The sequence below is a fragment of the Anarhichas minor genome, unplaced genomic scaffold (genome assembly GCF_050575085.1).
Source record: "Anarhichas minor isolate MPS153535 unplaced genomic scaffold, ASM5057508v1 ptg000039l, whole genome shotgun sequence".
In the NCBI taxonomy this organism is placed as follows: domain Eukaryota; kingdom Metazoa; phylum Chordata; class Actinopteri; order Perciformes; family Anarhichadidae; genus Anarhichas; species Anarhichas minor.
The window spans coordinates 583,281-604,711 of record NW_027466485.1 but is presented as its reverse complement, the minus strand read 5'-3'; the positions used below and the strand labels follow the sequence as shown (position 1 = coordinate 604,711).

General features: G+C 40.2%; 1 protein-coding gene, 3 long non-coding RNA genes and 1 pseudogene across 8 annotated transcripts in view; 3 read left to right on the top strand and 2 right to left on the bottom strand.

Moving 5' to 3' along the window:
* Nucleotides 1-21,431, bottom strand: part of LOC142967879 (uncharacterized) — an 83,452-nt gene that overhangs the window by 11,030 nt on the left and 50,991 nt on the right. The gene's annotated exons all lie outside the window — the stretch shown is intronic.
* Nucleotides 425-3,610, top strand: LOC142967878 (antiviral innate immune response effector IFIT1-like; annotated as a pseudogene).
* Nucleotides 4,189-5,908, bottom strand: LOC142967881 (uncharacterized). The gene is made up of 2 exons (XR_012958995.1): nucleotides 5,816-5,908; nucleotides 4,189-5,238 (listed from the first exon to the last, which is right to left on the bottom strand). It is a non-coding gene; the product is annotated as an uncharacterized LOC142967881 (long non-coding RNA).
* LOC142967869 (uncharacterized) lies at nucleotides 6,913-8,073 on the top strand. Its single transcript, XR_012958988.1, has 3 exons — nucleotides 6,913-7,044; nucleotides 7,133-7,420; nucleotides 7,507-8,073. It is a non-coding gene; the product is annotated as an uncharacterized LOC142967869 (long non-coding RNA).
* On the top strand, nucleotides 11,990-15,125 carry LOC142967875 (antiviral innate immune response effector IFIT1-like). The gene is made up of 2 exons (XM_076107484.1): nucleotides 11,990-12,069; nucleotides 13,222-15,125. The coding sequence occupies exons 1-2, from the start codon at nucleotides 12,062-12,064 to the stop codon at nucleotides 14,522-14,524; spliced, it is 1,311 nt and encodes a 436-aa protein (XP_075963599.1). The 5' UTR covers nucleotides 11,990-12,061; the 3' UTR covers nucleotides 14,525-15,125.

Here is a 21,431-nt window from a genome sequence, read left to right as displayed (position 1 = left end):
GTGATGAGTTATGTTTCAGTTTGATCAGAGAAAGTTAAGACGAAGACAGGTCACAGGACATACAGATGCGTTCAAAGGTTTCACAACACGTTGATATTATCACACAATGTGAAGGTGCAGCCATAACAATGTGATATCTTGGATGTGAATATGTCCCCCAGTGTGGCATCATGTTCTGTAAGAAGAAGTAAAAAACTGTTTCTAACTCAACATTTTCTCAAGAGAAAATATAATCACAACATTTGATGAGTCATGTTTTAGATTCATCAGATGGCTGTAGGCTTCAATTCCTGGAAACGGAAGTCAAGCAGCGTTTCTAAAAGAGAATAGAAGAATGAAACTCAAGTGCCCCGCCTCTACGATACGCTTCGATGTGATTGTGAACATTTAAAGCTGCGTGCTCAACAACATCTTATCATTTATACCAACGAAGCCAAAGCAGCATCAAGAGCCAAAACCAGCCACACTAACTTAGAGAAGTTACAGAGTTGAGGAAACAGCTAAATGATGAGGTGAGTAGCTGTTTCTACATTTCATATCATTGTTGGAGTAAATAATCAGTATCATTATGATTTATTTAATATCTTATCATTGTGTCCTACAGCCAAATAATATTAACAGTATGGATCCTTCAAGTCATTGATGATGTATTCAAACACTGTTGTTCAGTCAGATCTTTGGTACCTCCTTCCTTCATTCCCTCCTTTCTGTCTTTAGGCTACTACTATTATCCCTCCTGTGTTTCTTCAGTCTTGCCTTTCAGTCAGTGCCACAGGGATTAAAAACCCTCTTTCTTAACAATTATTACTGATCAGTTGTTTTCTTGAAGTTTCATCCCACACTTCCAGGAATATAATTCTGGTGGACAAATGTGAAATGTTGTTGTTGAATTATTTTATTCTGCTGACTCCAGTTTTTTCTTCCCTTCTCCCTGTGGCTCACACCATTTATTTACCTTTCTTCCTTCCTTGCCTCCTCCTCCTTTACCTTTCAGCCATCTTTTCTTTCTCCCTTCTGTCCTTCTGACCCCCCCTCTTTTTTTCTCCTCCTGCCTCACTCTGTTTCTTCCTTCCTCACAGACGCCATCCTACCTTTCATTACTAATCTATGTATTCATTGCATACTTCGTTCACCTTTGTTTCTTCTTGTCCTCCATGGTTTTATATTTTGTCCGTTCTCATAGGTCTTTTCTTATCCATTCTTTCCCTCCATTGTCCCATTTCCTCTACGTCCACCCATTTGCCTTCCTTTGTCCTCTTCTGTTTCTCTTTCAAGTTTTCCTTCTTTACTTACTTTCCTCTTCCTACCTTACTTTCTCTTTGCAGCCATTTGTTGGTCCATATTCTTTCTTCCTCCTCTCATACTTCTTTCCTTATCTTCTTTTATCTTTTATCTTCCCTATTTCCTTTCTGACCATTCAATGTGTCCTACTCTATTTTTCATTCCCCCTTCCGATCCTTCCTTAATTCCTTTTTTTTTCTTGCTGCCTTTCAAATCAAACCACCGTACACAACCATGTGTAATGAAATTATGTTGTGTCTAGATCAAGGAAGCAGCTAACAGATTCAATGCTCCTTACTCTATTTCTATCTTCCTCCCTTCCTCAACATGAAATGAACAATGATTATCCAAACATAATACGCCTCCGAGCATATTATATTAACCTAGTGATGTGTTTTAATATTTGTCATTTTTATTCCCCATCAGTGCTGCTCAGAGTCAAACACCACTGCTCTCAAAACTGAAGGCCCTGCAGTGCCACTTTACCTGGGATCTGGACCCCAGCAAGACCAAACTTTTACGTCTCAGCGACAATCTGGTGGACATCGGCACAGAGGAGGGAAACAGCTGGCTGGGTCACATTTACAACCTGAGGGGGTTCATTCAGTACAAGCTGGGCTTCCCCGAAGACGCCCAGAGTTTCTTCAACAAGGCTGCAGAGGCCTTCCGCCAGATGAGAAAAGCAGATGACGGTCCCTGGTTAGTGGTGAACTACGGGAACCTGGCTTGGCTGCACCACCACCTGGGAGACCAAGCAGAGAGCGAGGCTTACCTGTCCAAGGTTGAAGCCCTGATGAAGAAATACCCATCTCCATCGCAGGACGAGCTCCATGCAGAGATCTACGCTGAAAAAGCCTGGACCCTGGTGAAGTTCAGCGCACACAGAGAGCTGGTTGCAGATTACTTCCAGAAAGCCATCAGGATGCAGCGGACATGGTGGAGTGGAACACCAGTCACGTCATAGGGTTAGCGAGTGCTTTTAAGCACAGCGACACAGGGCTGGAGGCTGACATCTTGGAGAAAATGAGAGTCGCCAAGGAACAGGATCCAGAGAACTTGTACCTCGCTGCTTACTACCTTAAGCAACGTGCAAAGAAAGGAGAAAGAGTTGAGGATGAAGCACGTGAGTTAGCCGGAAAGGTTTTGAGAAATCCTGTCAGCAGCTACAGTGGTATGAAAGCAATACTAAGGGTTTACAGAAACTATGTATCTATTGATGAGGCCATTGATTTGGCAGAGGAGGCTCTGGAACAACATCCAGATGAGCGTTATCTGAAGAGATGTGCCGCACTCACTCTGAAATGGAAGATCATTTTTTTCAGCGACAATCGCCCAAAGCAAAGCACAGTAGAGAGAGCAATCAGTCTCCATGAGGAGGTGATTTCTTGTTACCCTCATTCTTCATTTGTGAAGAAAATAGACCTCGCAAATATATATGCGAAGTCCAATCATGGCCAGGCTATAGCTGAGCAGATGTACCAGGAACTGCTAAACAGTGATCTGGAACCTGCCGAAAAACAGGTCCTTTACAACCACTACGCAAAATATTTAAACTTCGATCGACTGGATCAAAACAAGTCACTAAAATATCACATGAAGGCGGCAGAGATACCGCATCAATCCTACTATCGTGGGAACAGCATCAAAGTTCTGGAGAAGATTAAAAATAAACGCAAGAACTCAATGTAGAGAGAAATAGAGGAGTTTCTGGAAAACCTGCAAGAGCCATAGTGGTTTCTTTACAACACTGGTCCTAAAGCTGGAAAAATAAATTCATTGCATTACCGAAAAAAAACAAATCTGAGAATACTTATTAATTGAGCTGTATCCTTTATAAAGGCAGGTGTCTGCAATATTTTACACTTTAGTAGTTAATGGAAGACAAAAGCTTTAAAAAACATTTTTAAAAATCTATATATTTGTCAGAAATAGTACACTCTCATCACATGATTTATTACAATAGATTTTGATCAGATGTTGTGTTTATTATATTCCTGTTGTGTTTTTTCCCTCTTAGCACTGTATTTTAAGTTTATGTAAGAACATTACTATTACTACTACTAGCAGTATGTGAAATCTGCTTTGCTGTATTTCTTTGAGTCGTGGAATATAACATTCTCTAATAATGTAATCGTAAATTTGATGCCTGTAACCTGAATATAACAGCAGATGCAGCTGATTGTATGTATAGAAAGTATGTCAAGCTGATACTCCGTAGAACACAATTACCTATTAATACTATTAAATATACAATGTGTACACTAAGAACTCTTTAAGTTGTGTTTTTTTTTGCTGGTTACTGTACAATAAATTCATGTACTCTATACAATCTTGCAGTCCTCTTCACAGGACGTTGATGGATGTTAGTCAAACTACAGCTCTTGAAAGCTACTGCCAAATTGAATTGTTGGTTTTCAGTTAAACAGCCCCGTCAGTGTGAAGTGGTAACCAAACAGTAACCAGGTTACAAGGGAAGATGGCAGCAGAGTGTCGTAATGCAGGTGTCTCCAGGTAACCGCTGTCCCCGCTGTTCACACCAACACTCTGCAGATGGGCGCTGCTCAAAATGTTCACGTATACTATATATATAAGTGTGTTTAAAATAATGCACACCAAGTTAATATTTCCATTTGATGGGAAACAATGTGGGAGCTTGGGTTTGAATATTTCCCTTTTTCAAGATGATGAAAAACTGTTTCTAACTTTGAATCAACTTAAAGGAACAGTGTGTGAGATTTAGTGGCCTCTAGTGGTGAGGTTGCAGATAACAAGCAACAATATGACCCTCAGCTCAGCCCCCCATTAATTATAATGAGGAACAGACATAGTATCAGTCATTCCTCCCGTCCTCTGTCCTCCTGTCTGCTTTGTCTCAGCCAGTAGAGAAGTTTACAAGAACAAACTAAGATAAACAGTAAACTTCAGACAGACAGCCTTCGCTTTAGCTTGTTTGTAAAAAAAAAAAAAAAAAAAAGGAGAAAAAAAAGCTTTTGGCTGATTGCATGTGCTGTGTTTGTGTAAACATAACGAGTTAGGGTATAGTGGATGAGAGCGGCCAATTGAATTAGGTTTTGTTTACATGTTAGTGGTTGTGGAACAGATGTATTGATAAATTATTGGCTTTTACTTGCAAATGTTTTTTTTTGCAGTAACAAGCGAAGTTGCCGTCACATCAAGTATTCTTCACCTGGTTCAGGGACCACCGTCCCACCTCTCTGCTCACTGATGCATCATGTGTGTGTGTTTGTGTCTATGTGTAGTTGGAGGAGCTCAGCCCCACAGAGAAAGTAGTGGAAATGCTCACTTCAGTGTGATATTAAATTACACCTAACCATTAAAAAGTACGAATAAAAAGCACCAGTAACGTCAGAGTTCATCAATACTCCGATTTTTAATAATCCGGTGCACGTTTAATTAATACCGAGTCTCAGTCCCTATACCTTTTAGGTAATGCAAAAACATGAATGGCTCTCACCAGAGCCTGTGTCTGTTCTGGGCTGCTGTAGAAACATGGCGGTTTAGACTTCATCAACTGGCCTGGTCTGAACTTCTTTTCCACGACACTTGATACCCAGACAAGCTCCGTGTCTAGCCCTCTTTCATCTTCCATCATCCCTCCTGCCAACTGTCATATCTCTCATCTGTAGCTACTCATAGTCCATCACCTCCTCCTCGTCCTCCTCGTCCATCTCTCTTTAACACCAATGTCTTTTCCTTCCTCTTCGTCCTCTCTTCTTGCATCATTAATGCCCGACTTCCTCCACATTTGTGGATTTGAGTGTGAGATCCTTGATGAACCAGGCTTCCCTTTTTATCTACAAGTGTTGTGCTGTGCTTGTTGGGTCAGAGTCGATGCCTTCAGTCTTTAAATTTTTAGGCCTGCCCCTTTAGCATTTTTTGTAAAAAAAATACCAACGTCCCAGTTCTGTTCACTTCACATGAGGGAGAAACTCAAAGCTAGAGGGGAGGCAAAGAGAATGATTAGAGAGAACGTTGTAATATCATTGTTTTTCTTTTTGTTATATTTGCATGATTATATTTGTTAATCAACAATTTTTCCACTATTGAATTACCTGTCTTTAAAAAAAGTTTGTATTTAAAAGTTTGTATTGCAAAACAATGTAAGCAAGTCATTTATTCTTCTTTAGTTTAAAGTTTTAACAAAAAACAATTATTTTTGGGGTTTCTACATGAACATTGTATCAGGTTTGTTTTTTTGTGCTTTTCTTTCAAACATCGAATCACTTAGTAGATTAAATCACATCAGCACCGTTTTCAAGCAGGATTTTAATTGAGATTATTTATGTTATATTATGTGTGAAATACAGTTTCAGGAGCCTTTACTCCTTCACTGTAACTAACATTTAAAGATAAAGTAATATAGTTTAGCTGTCTGCAGCTTCGATCCAGAAGTGTTGCTATCAGAAGCAGCCATCAAAACACCCTACGCGTATCTCTAACAGTAAACTGGACGGTGCTGTGTTTGTTTTGTGACATGAGTTCAAGATGTGTCTGTCTGGCTCTGAAGCACTACCTGCTGACACCAGTGCAGAGGATTCCTCAGCACCAGCTGCTGCTCACAGGTACAACCACCCGACACACATTCACTGTTCACTGAAAGTCAAAGGGTTTCCTGAGTCATGGAGTCATGGTGCTCCTTTATTGACAGCACGTGACTGAAGTCAGGTCCTTCTTTGCTTTGGTACCGTACTGGCACCCAGTGGACAGTAACGGTAATACAAACCTGAGGAGTTTAACACAAGGGAGGAATTCTGCAGAACAGATTTCAAATATTTAAAATCATTTTAAGGCAAATTAGAAGCTGACTGCACACTGAAAATAAGGAATTTCACATTTGACATCATCAAAGGAGGAAAAAAGGAAATACCATGTTGTAATATCTGTTTTTATGTCTCCCCTGGTGCCAAGACCTAGAGCAGATATTGATTTGTTTCTTCTCGAGCATATTCTGCACAATGTACACATTTGAAAAATGTATTACAAAACATGTATTGCATGTCCTTTATGTGCTTTTTTTAGGACATGATGTGTTTTCTCTATACATATTGGTCACCATGAGATCGTTCAGCCAGGCAGAGTAAGTCTCAAAAGTGTTGCTAACTTTTTTTTACAAACCAAAGTTCATATTCCAGTTCGGTTTGTCATGCGGGGATAATTTTCGCACAGGTGTAAATTCTCTCAATTAACAAATACGACAAGTCACAGAAACCTAACATTTTAAGATTCTATGCAGAAAGCGAAGCGAAGGCCGTTGTCGACACCGGGGCCCTGTTGGGTTCAAAGGCTCCCATTTGGATCCCAGACCTGAGGGCCACCATGTGCATGATCTTCATTCATTCTAGTTTGCTACACTTATTGTATTCATACTAGTGTGCTGCACTTATTGTATTCGTTTGTTTCTGTACTTTTGCTCTGGTTTATACTCTTAGATGCTTGTTTAAAAAAGGAGATGCACTTATGACTTCTGGTGACTAGTTCTCTTGAATACTTATGTTGAATACACTTATTGTAAGTCGCTATGGATAAAAGTGTCTGCTCAATTACTGTAATGTAATGTAATGTAATCTTTCAGTTTCTTGCTAATCATTTTTAGTTTTTGCAGCGTCATTAATAATGTTGCAGGTTCTCTGTGAATCAGAATACACTCATGTGTGGTTTAATTCTGTATGACTGATGATATCACCCCAACATGACAAACCTACTCCCACCATCACATCACGCTGCTCTGTGCTTCTGTTTCAGGTATCGATTGAGTCTTAAAAAGTCATCATTTAGCCACTGGACTCCACATGCTGCAGGTGTTTTCTAAATGCAGCCTGTTTATTTTCAGGTGTTTCTGAAGGAGGGCACTCTAATGAAGCTGTCCAGGAAAGTCATGCAGCCTCACGTGTTCTTTCTGGTGAGTGATCATTAAATCCAGTTTACGTTGTACTGTTGTTCTGCCTTCAAAATATATGTATATTATTATCTTGACCGAGGGCGAAGGCCGTTGTCGACACCGGGGCCCTGTTGGGTTCAAAGGCTCCCATTTGGATCCCAGACCTGAGGGCCACCATGTGCATGATCTGCACCTGTGAGTTCACCCTCACCTGGAGGAGGCATCACTGTCTGTGGAAGGGTCTGTAACACTACGACTATTGCTGCTCATACAAAGCATTGTTTAATGAACCCCCTTCTCATCACAGTTACATGTGTGTCTGACAGGTGGTGCGTCAGGCGTGCTCTGCCAATAAGTAAACGCGGAGTTCTGAACATTCAGCAGCACAAAATCAGATTTAAAGTCTGATGACATTATTTATTAAAGAAACAATAAGGAATTTATCTACTAAAAAGTATTGTCTGTGATATATTTTCTTCCTCTGAGCTGCACTGTTGTCCAAAATCAAAGTCCTGAACACCTACGCTGCCAGTGAGGTACGCACACTGTGTGGTTTTGTTGCTCTCCTGAACTATGTGTGGCTTTTTTTAAAGCTTTTTGCTTGAGTAATTATCTCTCCCTTTTAGGATGTTGCAGCATTGGACAGTCGGCCTTTGCTCGTTTTTTTCCCGAGGGAGGAGAAGAACGCTGCAGTTTAAGCTGTACCACAAAAATACGCTGTTTTACATCTTTAAAGCTGACGACATCCCCACCGCTCAGAGCTAATTGAACTAAAATGACAGACGGTGCCTTACAGTTGATATGCCAAAAGATTTCAGTCTGGGCTGATTTGGCGACAGACCCGTGGTTACCGTGGTAAACACGACCTTTCATTATTAAAGACTACTTTATTACTCTGTCGTATTTTTTTTAACTAAGCAGCCAATGTACTTCCTGTTTACATCGACACCCACGCGCATGCCCAGTGTACGTGAAGACTCACGTGATATTCGTTTTCAGGTGTGTTAGTATGGACGGAGATCAATTCGAAAACGATGCTGAAACGCCGTGTGGACGGAGATCGTTTTTGTTTGAAAACTGCGTTTTCGTTTGAAAAACGAGTAGTACGGATGTAGTCTAAGAGGCAGACAGGTTTACCTGAAAAGGATTGACACGTACCATCATCTGGATAGGCCACTAGTTCATTTGGTTAACATTGGCAGGCGAGAGTAGAGAAATTTACTGACGTGCGGACAGTATAATTAAGGTGTTGAAACCACAGATTTCGTGGTGGCCTGTCTTCAAGCAGGGGCATATCGAAACATCAACACATAATACCCAAAATGTGTGGTTGAGTCTGTACAGCCAGTCAGACATGTCCTTCCACCTCCAATTATGGGCCTTGTGCATAGGACACTTGTGTGAACTCCCCCTTAAACAACTCAGATTGTGTGGGAGGCAGAGAAACAGAGACACCAGCAGAATTTTCTGTCTAATAAATGTCCATCATACATAATTTCTCTACCTACTAAATTTATAGGGCAGTGATCGGACAGCAGAAATGAATGTTTGACTGTGATGTTATCTAACACAGGATAAGGGCTTTGTGTACATTTCACTAATTGGTATGCCTCCTGAGCCAATCAAAAATGTAACATATTTACCTTTAATAGTTAACGTGACTTGTGGTAATTTTAGAAAACTTTCATTTTATTTCAAATACACATCTGGTATGTGGGTGTGAGTGGTGTTTGTCTAATTTCTAATGTGTGTATTGAATGTACAAGTTTGTCATATGCAGAATCTAAAGTTCACCCTCTGTTGTAATGTGTGTGCGTCGTTGGTCCATCACTGAGGTCCGCCCCGCCGCCTGCTCCTCCCCTCCTGACTGCTGATGTTGAGCCCTCCCACCAGTCCTGCCTCCATGGAGATTGTGGGCAGTCCCTTAGACAATGTCCAAGTTGTCACATTTATGGCACACAAAGTTTTCAGCTGGTGTGTGTTTTCGAAAGTCTCTGCCCCTCAATTCTCCTCCTCGCCTGTCATGGCCTGATTACATTGTCAGCTGGGCATCCTCGAGTTTGCGCTGACGAAAGTCTTTGCTTGTTCTCTGTCGTTGTTGCTCCTCAACGTGTTCAGCATGTTGCAATATGGTTGCAGTCTTCCATATCACACAACTTTCTTTAGTGTGATGTTTTTCAGATTCATAGATGGCAGGAAAGCGTTCTTACAAAGTTCAGTCAGGGCTGTCACTTTATGGTTATACATCATAGTCGTATATAACACATTCCAGGTTGATTACGGCTGAATGCCGCAGATATTTTATGATAATGCACAAAGGAGGTCAAAGTTCTCTTGAATTCTGTGAAGTTGCTCTTTGAACTCTCCACATGAGTCATGGCTTCTTCTTCTTTACATCTTCTTTCTCTGTTGTAATGTCCTCTTTGTCTCGCGTTCAGATAATCCAGATTTATATTGTCATCAGTGTTCCTTGATGGGGCTGTAGTTGTGAGCGTTGACATGGTGCCTGTAGATTTGGATGAGTCTCGTCCTTCTTCATCCTAGGAGTGTTGAGTGGTGGGTGTTGGCGGTCATGTTGTTTGTGCCTGGGGAGCATACAGCAGCGGCGTTGCGGAGACCAGATCAGGATCCACTCGACCATGTAACACAAATACAAAACAAAAACAAAAAACAAAAGTTCAGCAGCATATTTTCCTTTTCTATCAGTTGTATATGTCTTATTCAAATACATCTCTTTCTTTCTTTACCTCTTGGACATTACTTCATCTGTTTCTGCTTCGCCTTTTCCTCTCTGCTCCACACACGGTTTGAGTTGATCCAATTTTGGTCGTAGGCTAAAGTTGCCTTTTTCCGCGAACCCCAATTTTATCCGTTCTTCCAATTGTTTGGCTGTCTGATTATCTTTGTCCCACATGTATTTTATTATTGGAGGTAAGACCTTGGCATCAGGCTGCTCAGGCTTATTCTATGACTTTTTTTCATGTCCAAATGTTTCACCTTTATTTTATTTATTTATTTTTTCCATATCATTCTCTTTTTTCTTTTTTCCCCAACTCTGTGTAATTTCTGTATCAAATTGAGACTGAATAAACCTCCCGCAGGAAAACCACATTCATTCACCCATTCATTCACCCATTCGTTTGGATGTTGGCAGCTCACTTTCCCATATTTTCCTTTCATGAACATGACATTGGGTTCATCAGGCGAAGTAGCCTGGAACTTACTCTTCCCCCCCCCCCCCCCCCCCCCATATTATATTATGCTTTCTTTATATGGGGCAACGCGTTTTCTCTTTAAACACAGTCGTCACAGTGAGTTTCTAGATTTGTTTTTGGCACAATCTGAATAAAAGCCGTTGCTCTAGACTCCCAGTCTAAGCCTTCTCTCGAGACAACATTTGTCCTTGCGGACTCTAAAGTCTCTTAGGTCAAGGGAACCCAGTGCTTACTGCCTAACCCCAAGATATTCAACCTCTAAGGCAGACACCAAACGCTCACCCCTAGTATTCCAGTCTTAGGTCCAAGGAATCCAATGCTTACGTCTACCTCTCTCCAAGGTCTGCAACTTGCAACGCTAAACACTCATCCTTACACCAGTCCTCCTTCTCTAGATAACATTTACCCTTCCGGACTCTAACATCTCTTAGGTCAAAGGACTTCAGCTTTTAACGTCTACACTGTCAAACACTCACGTCAACATGCAACGCCAAACACTGACCCCTCATTCCAGTAACCCAATCGTGATGCCCAGAAAAACGCTAGGATACGAGTTTAACCAACATCCACAATAAACCCACAAAAGAAAATAAAAAAACCCAATATGAACAACAACAGACATATTTGCTTTTCAGTCTCACAATATGGTCTTCCTGGATCAATTTCACTAATACGATTAATTTAAAAAAATTCAGCGACTCATCAAATGAGAATTTGTAGTTATACGATCAGGACAGGAATCGGGCCTCTCTCTCTTAATTTTGTCTGGAGGTAAGTCGAGGCAGAAGGGCCAGTTCACCGATCCCTGTTGGCTCCTGACGATCTTACAAGGGATGCTGTTTGTGACGCCAATTGTGGTGGAAAATATTCCTATACCCGCTTTGCGTGAGTCTTTTAATGCTGAGATACATAATACTAAAAACCAGGTTGTCTTTTAAGTGTTTATATATATCTCGCAGAGAAGGTTCAATCATCACAACAGAATGCGTACAGTCTCAGTGAGGAAGAACCAAGAAAAAAGTGAACAAGCTTTCTTTATACAGAATGAGCAAAGGTGGGGGCCGATGGCCAATGTTACAGACATTTGGTCTCAGACTGATAGGAACAACAAGGAAAAACAAACGGCCAGCAACCAAAACAAACGTCCCAAAGGCCTTGGCGCTGGAACATTCTCATACAACACAGTTAGTTGCATGAATACAATATACTGAGTAGAAATATATACTACGTAAACAATTACCATTACATGTTTCAGTTTGATCAGATGTGGCTGTAGGTTTTCAATCCCGGGAAACAAAAGTGAAGGCGAAGACAGGTCACAAGACATAAGATGTGTTCAAAGGTTGATGTACACGTTGATATTATCATTCGAGGTGAAGGTGCAGCCATTATAATGTGGTAAGTTGATAAGTCATGTTTTAGATTCATCAGATGGCTGTAGACTTCGATTTCAGGGAAACGGAAGTCAAGCAGCGTTTCTAAAAGAGAATAGAAGAATGAAACTCAAGTGCCCCGCCTCTACGATCCGCTTCGATGTGATTGTGAACATATAAAGCTGCGTGCTCAACAACATCTTATCATTTATACCAGCGAAGCCAAAGCAGCATCAAGAGCCAAAACCAGCCACACTAACTTAGAGGAGTTACAGAGTTGAGGAAACAGCTAAATGATGAGGTGAGTAGCTGTTTCTGCATTTCATATCATTGTTGGAGTAAATAATCAGTATCATTATGATTTATTTAATATCTTATCATTGTGTCCTACAGCCAAATAATATTAACATTATGGATCCTTCAAGTCATTGATGATGTATTCAAACACTGTTGTTCAGTCAGATCTCTGGTACCTCTTTCCTTCATTCCCTCCTTTCTGTCTTTAGGCTACTACTATTATCCCTCCTGTGTTTCGTCAGTCTTGCCTTTCAGTCAGTGCCACAGGGATTAAAAACCCTTTTTCTTAACAATTATTACTGATCAGTTGTTTTCTTGAAGTTTCATCCCACACTTCCAGGAATATAATTCTGGTGGACAAATGTGAAATGTTGTTGTTGAATTATTTTATTATCTTTTTTTCTTCCTCGTTCTCCTCTGTGGCTCACACCATTTCTTTACCTTTCTTCCTTCCTTGCCTCCTCCTTCTTTACCTCTTTCAGCCATCTTTTCTTTCTCCCTTCTGTCCTTCTGACCCCCCCTTTTTTTCCTCCTCCTGCCTCACTCTGTTTCTTCCTTCCTCACAGATGCCATCCTTTCATTACTAATCTATGTATTCATTGCATACTTTGTTCACCTTTGTTTCTTCTTGTCCTCCAAGGTTTTATATTGTGTCTGCACTTATACCTCTTTTCTTATCCATTCCTTCCCTCCATTGTCCCATTTCCTCGTCCACTCATTTGCCTTCCTTTGTCCTCTTCGGTTTCTCTTTCAAGTTTTCCTTCTTTACTTATTTTCCTCTTCCTACCTTACTTTTTCTTTGCAGCAGTTTGTTGGTGCATATTTTTTTCTTCCTCCTCTCATACTTCTTTCCTTATCTTCTTTTATTGCTCCTTCCTTATTTCCTTTCTGATCATTTAATGCGCCCTACTCTATTTTTCATTCCCCCCTCTGATCCTTCCTTACTTCCTTTTTTTTAAACAGTATGTGTAGTGAAATGATGTTGTGTCCAGATCAAGGAAGCAGCTAACAGATTCAATGCTCCTTACTCTATTTCTATCTTCCTCCCTTCCTCAACATGAAATGAACAATCATTATCCAAACAAAGCACGCCTCCGAGCATATTATATTAACCTAGTGATGTGTTATAATATTTGTCATTTTTATTCCCCATCAGTGCTGCTCAGAGTCAAACAACACTGGTCTCAAAACTGGAGGCCCTGCAGTGCCACTTTACCTGGGATCTGGACCCCAGCAAGAACAAACTTTTACGTCTCAGCGACATGCTGGTAGATATCGGCAAGAAGGGACACTGCTGGCTGGGTCACATTTACAACCTGAGGGGGTTCATTCAGTACAAGCTGGGCTTCCCCGAAGACGCCCAGAGTTTCTTCAACAAGGCTGCAGAGGCCTTCCGCCAGATGAGAAAAGCAGATGACGGTCCCTGGTTAGTGGTGAACTACGGGAACCTGGCTTGGCTGCACCACCACCTGGGAGACCAAGCAGAGAGCGAGGCTTACCTGTCCAAGGTTGAAGCCCTGATGAAGAAATACCCATCTCCATCGCAGGACGAGCTCCATGCAGAGATCTACGCTGAAAAAGCCTGGACCCTGATGAAGTTCAGCACAGACAGAGAGCTGGTTGCAGATTACTTCCAGAAAGCCATCAGGATGCAGCCGGACATGGTGGAGTGGAACACCAGTCACGTCATGGGGTTAGCGAGTGGTTTTGATCACATTGACACAGTGCTGGAGGCTGACATCTTGGAGAAAATGAGAGTCGCCAAGGAACAGGATTCAGAGAACTTGTACCTTGCTGCTTACTACCTTGAGCAACGTGCAAAGAATGGAGAAAGAGTTGAGGATGAAGCACGTGAGTTAGCCGGAAAGATTTTGAGAAATCTTCTCAGCAGCTACAATGGTATGAAAGCAATACTAAGGGTTTATAGACACTATGTATCTATTGATGAGGCCGTTGATTTGGCAGAGGAGGCTCTGGAACAACATCCAGATGAGCGTTATCTGAAGAGATGTGCCGCTCTCACTCTCAAATGGAAGATCATTTGTTTCAGTGACGGTCGCCCAAAGCAAAGCACGATAGACAGAGCAATCAGTCTCCAAGAGGAGGTGATTTCTCTTTACCCTCATTCTTCATTTGTGAAGAAAATAGAACTCGCAAATATATATGCGAAGTCCAATCACGGCCAGGCTAAAGCTGAGCAGATGTACCAGGAACTGCTAAACAGTGATCTGGAACCTGCAGACAAACAGTTGCTTTATAACCAGTACGCAAAGTATTTAAACTTCGATCGACAGGATCAAAACAAGTCACTAAAATATCACATGAAGGCGGCAGAGATTACGCATCAATCCTTCTATCGTGGGAACAGCATCAAAGTTCTGGAGAATGTTAAAAATAAACGCAGGAACTCAATGTGGAGAGAAATAGAGGAGTTTCTGGAAAACCTGCAAGAGCCATAGTGGTTTCTTTACAACACTGGTCCTAAAGCTGGAAAAATTAATTCATTGCATCACCTAAAAAAATCTGAGAATACTTATTAATTGAGCTGTATCCCTTTAAAAGGTAGGTGTCTTGACGTTTTTAGACTTTAGTAGTTAATGGAACACAAAAGCTTGAAAAAAAACAACAACTATATATTTGGAGGAAGTAGTACACTCGATTTGTACGACAGGCTGAATCATTCGATAACACGGGTCTTTTAATAACATCCACTGTGATGTCTAAATGTCATTAGAATTATTCAACATCACATGGTTTATTACAATAGATTTTGATCAGATGTTGTGTTTATTATATTCCTGTTGTGTGTTTTTTCCCTCTTAGCACTGTATTTTAAGTTTATGTAAGAACATTACTATTACTACTACTAGCAGTATGTGAAATCTGCTTTGCTGTATTTCTTTGAGTCGTGGAATATAACATTCTCTAATAATGTAATAGTAAATTTGATGCCTGTAACCTGAATATCACAGCAGATGCAGTTGATTGTATGTATAGAAAGTATGTCAAGCTGTGTCTCAGAAGAACACAATTACCTATTAATACTATTAAATATACAATGTGTACTAAGAAATCTTCCACCTGTGTTTTTTCTAGCTTGTTATTATCCAACAAATTAATCAACTCTTTAAGTTGTGTTTTTTTTTGCTGGTTACTATACAAGAAATTCATGTACTCTACACAATCTTGCAGTCCTCTTCACAGGGCGCTGATGGATGTTAGTCAAACTACAGCTCTTGAAAGCTACTGCCAAATTGGAAGATGGCAGCAGAGTGTCGTAATGCAGGTGTCTCCAGGTAACCGCTGTCACCGCTGTTCACACCAACACTCTGCAAACGGCCGCTGCTCAAAATGTTCACATATGCTAGATATATAAGTGTGTCTAAAGTAATGCACACCAAGTTAATATTTCCATTTGATGGTAAACAATGTGGGATACTTCAAGATGAAGAAAAAACTGTTTCTAACTTTGAATCAACTTAAAGGAACAGTGTGTGAGATTTAGTGGCCTCTAGTGGTGAGGTTGCAGATAGCAAGCAACAATATGACCCTCAGCTCAGCCCCCCCCACCCCCTTTCTAAGCCTATCGGAGATCTGCGGTGGCCTTCAGGTAGTGAGGTATCTTTAGGTTTTATTACTGCAAAGAGATACTTTTATCAATACTCTGTTCTTTTTCATGACAAATGACTGCTTTGAAAGCATACTGTATATAGAATAAAAAAAATTCAAATTAATTATAACTACTGTTTACAACAGCAAAGTCACTTTATAAAGTCATTAATATTTCACTGGAGTAAACCAGTACCTGAATAAAGTTTATAAATAATAATAATGAGGAACACAGACATTAGATAGTATCAGTCATTCCTCCCGTCCTCTGTCCTCCTGTCTGCTTTGTCTCAGCCAGTAGAGAAGTTTACAAGAACAAACTAAGATAAACAGTAAACTTCAGACAGACATCTATCGGTTTAATTTGTTTATTAAAAAAAAGAAAAAACTTTTGGCTGATCGCATGTGCTGTGTTTGTGTAAACATAGCGAGTTAGGGTATAGTGGATGAGAGCGGCCAATTGACTTAGGTTTTGTTTACATGTTAGTGGTTGTGGAACAGATGTATTGATAAATGATTGGCTTTTACTTCCGAATGTTTTTTTTTGCAGTAACAAGCGAAGTTGCCGTCAAATCAAGTATTCTTCACTTCACCTGGTTCAGGGACCACCGTCCCGCCTCTCTGCTCACTGATGCATCATGTGTGTGTTTGTGTCTATGTGTAGTTGGAGGAGCTCAGCCCCACAGAGAAAGTAGTGGAAATGCTCACTTCAGCGTGATATTAAATTACACCTAACCATTAAAAAGTACAAATAAAAAGCACCAGTGACGTCAGAGTTTATCAATACTCCGATTTTTAATAATCCGGGCCACGTTTAATACCGAGTCTCAGTAGCCATCCCTACCTTTTAGGTAATGCAAAAACACAAACGTCTCTCACCAGAGCCAGTGTCCGTTCTGGGCTGCTGTAGAAACACGGCGGTGCAACATGGCGGACTCCGTGGAAAAGGACTCGCTCCCTAATTAGATATAAATGGCTTTTTCTAAGCTAAATAAAACACAACGATTATTAGTTTCAGGTCATTATACACTAGAATTATGCATAATATATTCCTTTTCTGCCAACTAATCCCCCTAAATGTTACACACTGTTCCTTGAAGAGAACCCTCCTGTTATGTTCGTTTCTCACAGCAATGATGTTCCAGGGTCAATGTGACCCGGTGCATGTTTTATCATCCAAAAGTTGTCAGAAACCAAAAAATCCTAATAACTATAGTTTGTACCTCATCACCAACACCATTACTAACAATTCAATCAGTATTTAGTGGAATGGAGTTATTCACCCCTCCATAGATCACAGTTCAATTCGGATAACTCACTCGTTTTCATGAAAAATACATGTTCAAACTATTTTTTAGGTACATTGGAAAAACCTAGATATACATTGCATTAGTCTACCATAACATGTATTTTTTTCGAAATCTTTTTTACATTTTGAAACTTTCTTTTTTTCATGGGGTGATGTAGATAAATAGAGATTAGACACCTCTGATGTTCAGGGTCATATTGACCCGCTCACTCAAAATCAAGCCAAATGAGTCATAAGGATTTGTATTGAAAGTAAACTTTATTTATGTTCATTTATAGTGTTAAGAAACAGACATTTACAAAAATGAACAAGAGATGAGCACAATGAACGAGGTGTGTGTATGTTTGCATGCGTTTGTCTGTGTATCTGTGTCTACACAGCACACGAGTGACATGTCGTCACGGTGTGCTTTGTGCAAATACATTTTGCACATGTCGCACATGTTGTGCTCGTCTTGATGTCATCAGATGGCTGGCAGACCTGGCACCTCTCCCTCTTCCTTTTTCACCCAGCAGCAACCTAGAAAGATAAAGATAATGATTACTTTACTATGTCTTTCTCCTGATCCCCTGAAACACACACATGCATGCACACACACAATTACTTACTTCAGACACTAGTGTACTGGGTGCACTTCTCTCCTGGATCTCCCTCACTGTGGCTGCAGCGACTGGGGTCCTCGGTAGGTGCTGTCTCCGTTGTATGTGCGGCACCACGAGTGCCTTCCCAAGTACCTCGAGAAAGATGCGCCTCTTGTACAGCTTCGACACGTTCCACTGAGGAAAAATCTCCGTCCAGATGACGAACGCATTATAGGCCGATACATCAATTATATTATAAAAGATGACTAAAGGCCAGTCATTCTCTTGGTGCTGTAGGACCCCGTTACTTTGTCCAAATTGTCCACACCCCCTTTAGTGGCATTGTAATCTAGAATCATGCTTGGTTTCTTGTCCTCTCTGGTGCTGATTTCTGCATTTCTATGGAGAGTGCTCATGAGCACAACATTCTTTCCCTTTTTGGGGCAGTAAGACACTAGGGCTGTGGTGTCTGTGAAGACAAACTTGGACGACTGGGGAGCCCTGTTCTTGATCTCCAACAGTTCGGCAGGGAGCTCAGATCTGTTTTATCGGACAGTCCTGACCATTGTGAGCTTTCTCTTTAGAAGTTCCTGACCCAGGTTGTAGGATGTGAAAAACTTGTCACAGGTAATGTTGTGCCCCCTGATACCCTCTGCCATGTTGAGCACAACCCTCATGCCCTGATTCTTCAGTGGGGCTCCTCCAATCGGCTTTCCAGTGTAAACCTGCATGTTCAATGCATAGCAGAGACAGTATGTAGCAGTGAGCAGTGTCTCTGCTGCGTGTTAATCACTGCAGGATGATGCTGAGCCCAGAGAAAGTTGACACTGAGGTGTGTAGAGATTCTCCAGAGCTGACGGGTTACACTGTGTGAATGTGACTGGACGTACAACACACAGGTGGATATTAAATTAATTTAGGTACACTGAGCTACAACTAATGCAGTATAATACAACAGTCCTGCAATAAATCCTCCCTTCTAAAGAGAGGTGTTGATTCAACTGTTTGTCATTTTGGAGGATGTTTGTGGTGCTGTTAAATTTTGTTTCTTCATACTACAATATATTGTTGAGGGTTGAGTAAATAATGGTAGTCGTAGACTTACTCAGCCCTCAACATATGTAAATGTCATTTAATGAGGACGCTGCAATAATATTGATTAGTACTACTTAATGATAGACGGCAAAAGAGTCTGAAATAAAGTTTTTTTGATGGAAGGAACTGATTGGCTGGTGTGAAATCCATGTTACCATGATGCCAACGGGCAGCAGACACAAGTAGAAAACGTTTGTAATTTCATAAAAGTAAAGAAAATTGAAGAGTGAAATTTTGTTTTATTAAAATAAGGGTTGGGCACAGACAATGTTCTACAAGGAGTGATATTTATGCTGTGGAAAGTCATGATGTTCAAGCCCAGAGGATGATCCTGCAAAATTATTTTTACTTGAAGGATTTTACATGGGATAGCTTCGTGGCATCATTGTCATGACAACAGAGCCAGCTATAAAGTCAAAGTTCAAGATAAATCAACTCTTTCTCTTCACAAGTCTCAACACTACAGCCTGAAATATTCACCTAAATAGTTTAGGAAGCCTTTATTTAAATAAATAAGTTGATAATATAATGAATCATTACATACATATAATTCAGTGTTTCCGCTCATCGGCAGTTTATTCACCTTCAATTGTGGAAGAGTGGCAGAAATATGACTTTGTAACAGTTATATATTATGTTCATTATTTTTAATATTTGTTCTAACCTCTCTGAACGAATATTATAAAGCTCTCTAAATGAAATAACAAAATTCAATATCAAATAAATAGCTCCAACACTCTCCTTAAATTGATCGCTGGAGCAAAGACATTTGAAAACATGCAACTTTTACTTTGAAGGCGAGCTGTCTCTGTTTACAGCTCTCGACTTCCTTTACTCAATTGTCATTATTAATCAAAAGATCTCGTTATTTGTCATTTTGTGTGAGTTATTTTCTTGTAATTACAGAACAGTAACTCATAACTCATAACTCGTAAGAGAAAATTGAGTGACCAAAGTTGATGAATTATGTTTCAGTTTGATCAGATGTGGCTGTAGGTTTTCAATCCCAGGAAACGAAAGTGAAGGCCGACAGGTCACAAAACATACAGATACGTTCAAAGGTTTCACAACTCGTTGATATTATCATTCGATGTGAAGGTGCAGCCATAACAATGTGGTATCTCGGGTTTTAATCTTTCACTCAGAATAAGATCAAGTTCTTCAAGATGAAGAAAATAACCTTTCTAAATTATAGAAGCGCATTGCATCCAAAGAAGACAATATATAAACACCTTATCTCGTCATTATGAGTTACTATTTTGTAATTACAAGATAATAACTCGTAATAATTAAATAAGATAAGATAAGATAGCCTAGTTTGGTAAAGGTCAGAAGATATTCACAGATTCAGACTTTCCAGATCAATAACTTGTGAGCGAAATGTTAAAACACAAACGATGCCACTTTGCAACCGTTCTGAGGTAGACAACGATCTACATCCTCATTTTCATCAAAACGAGCCGTCATCTGAGCTGCACAAATAATGTCGGTTTCTATGTGGCTGTGAGAGTGAGTGCACAAGGACATAGACATAGTGCAAACATATTCAATAACTTCATTTGACATGCAGTGTAGTGTGACCAAACTCACTTCATATATCAATGGTCTTCTCCTGGTTATACACAATAACAAGATGCAAGAGAGCATTTTCCTTTTAACTCGAGGTTGGTGGTTTGATCCTCGGCTACTATTAATTGTATGTCTTGCTGTCCATTAGTGAAATACTAGACCCCAAGTTCCTCCTTGGTCTGCTTTACAGCAGCCCACTGCTCCTGAAGCCATATGGTGGGTTTAAATGCAGAGGACACATTTCATGTATGCACCTGTTTATGACCATTGTAATAAGGGTTACCCTTTTTAGTTTAAGAGACCATTGATGTGTGAAGTGTTTTTGGTCACACTCCGCAGCATAAGAATGAAGTTATTGAATATTTTTGTGATATGTCTATTATTTTTTAAGCATTGCACCTTGTAGACCAGGGGTGGGCAATTCTTTTTCCCAAGGGGCCACATGAGAAACAGGGACTGTTGTGGAGGGCCGGACCAATAGACTGAACTCAATCCTGCTCAATATTATTCCACCTCTTTATAAAAAGCAGTATGTTGTTTGGTTTTGATGAGCTGTGAGTGGTAAGAGTAAATGTTATGATCAGTGGTGGAATGTAACTAAGTATATTTGCTTAAGTACTGTACTTATGTACAAATTCAAGGTACTTTTTTACTTTAGTATTCATATTTTATTTAACTTTGTACTTCTACTCCACTACATCTCAGAGGGAAATATTGTACTTTTTACTCCACTACATTTGTCTGGCAGCTTTAGTTACTAGTTACTTTGCACATTATCATTTTTGAACAACAGAGTATAAAGGAGTTAAAATGAGCTCCACCTAAAACATCTGCAGCAGGAATAATGATCCAAACAACATATACATTTGTAATATCCATATATAATAGTAGAACACTGACGGGGATCATGTTTTTGCAAAATGAGTACTTTTATAACTACTACTATACAATTACCTCTTTCTGTTTTTCAGTTCAGTGCGAGAAATCTAGTCTTTGTTGAGCTTGAACGAGTGACTGAAGTCAGGCTGAATGTGTGAGGTGAGATGTGAAGGACAGCTGACAGGTGATGTCAGTGAGAGAGGATCTGGATCTGGATTTGTTCAACTTCATCACGGATAATGTTTGTTCACAGATGTAGGTAGATCCAAAGAGAACCAACATCTTCTGAGCATGCCTCCTCATGTGTGGAAAGTTCTCCTCTTT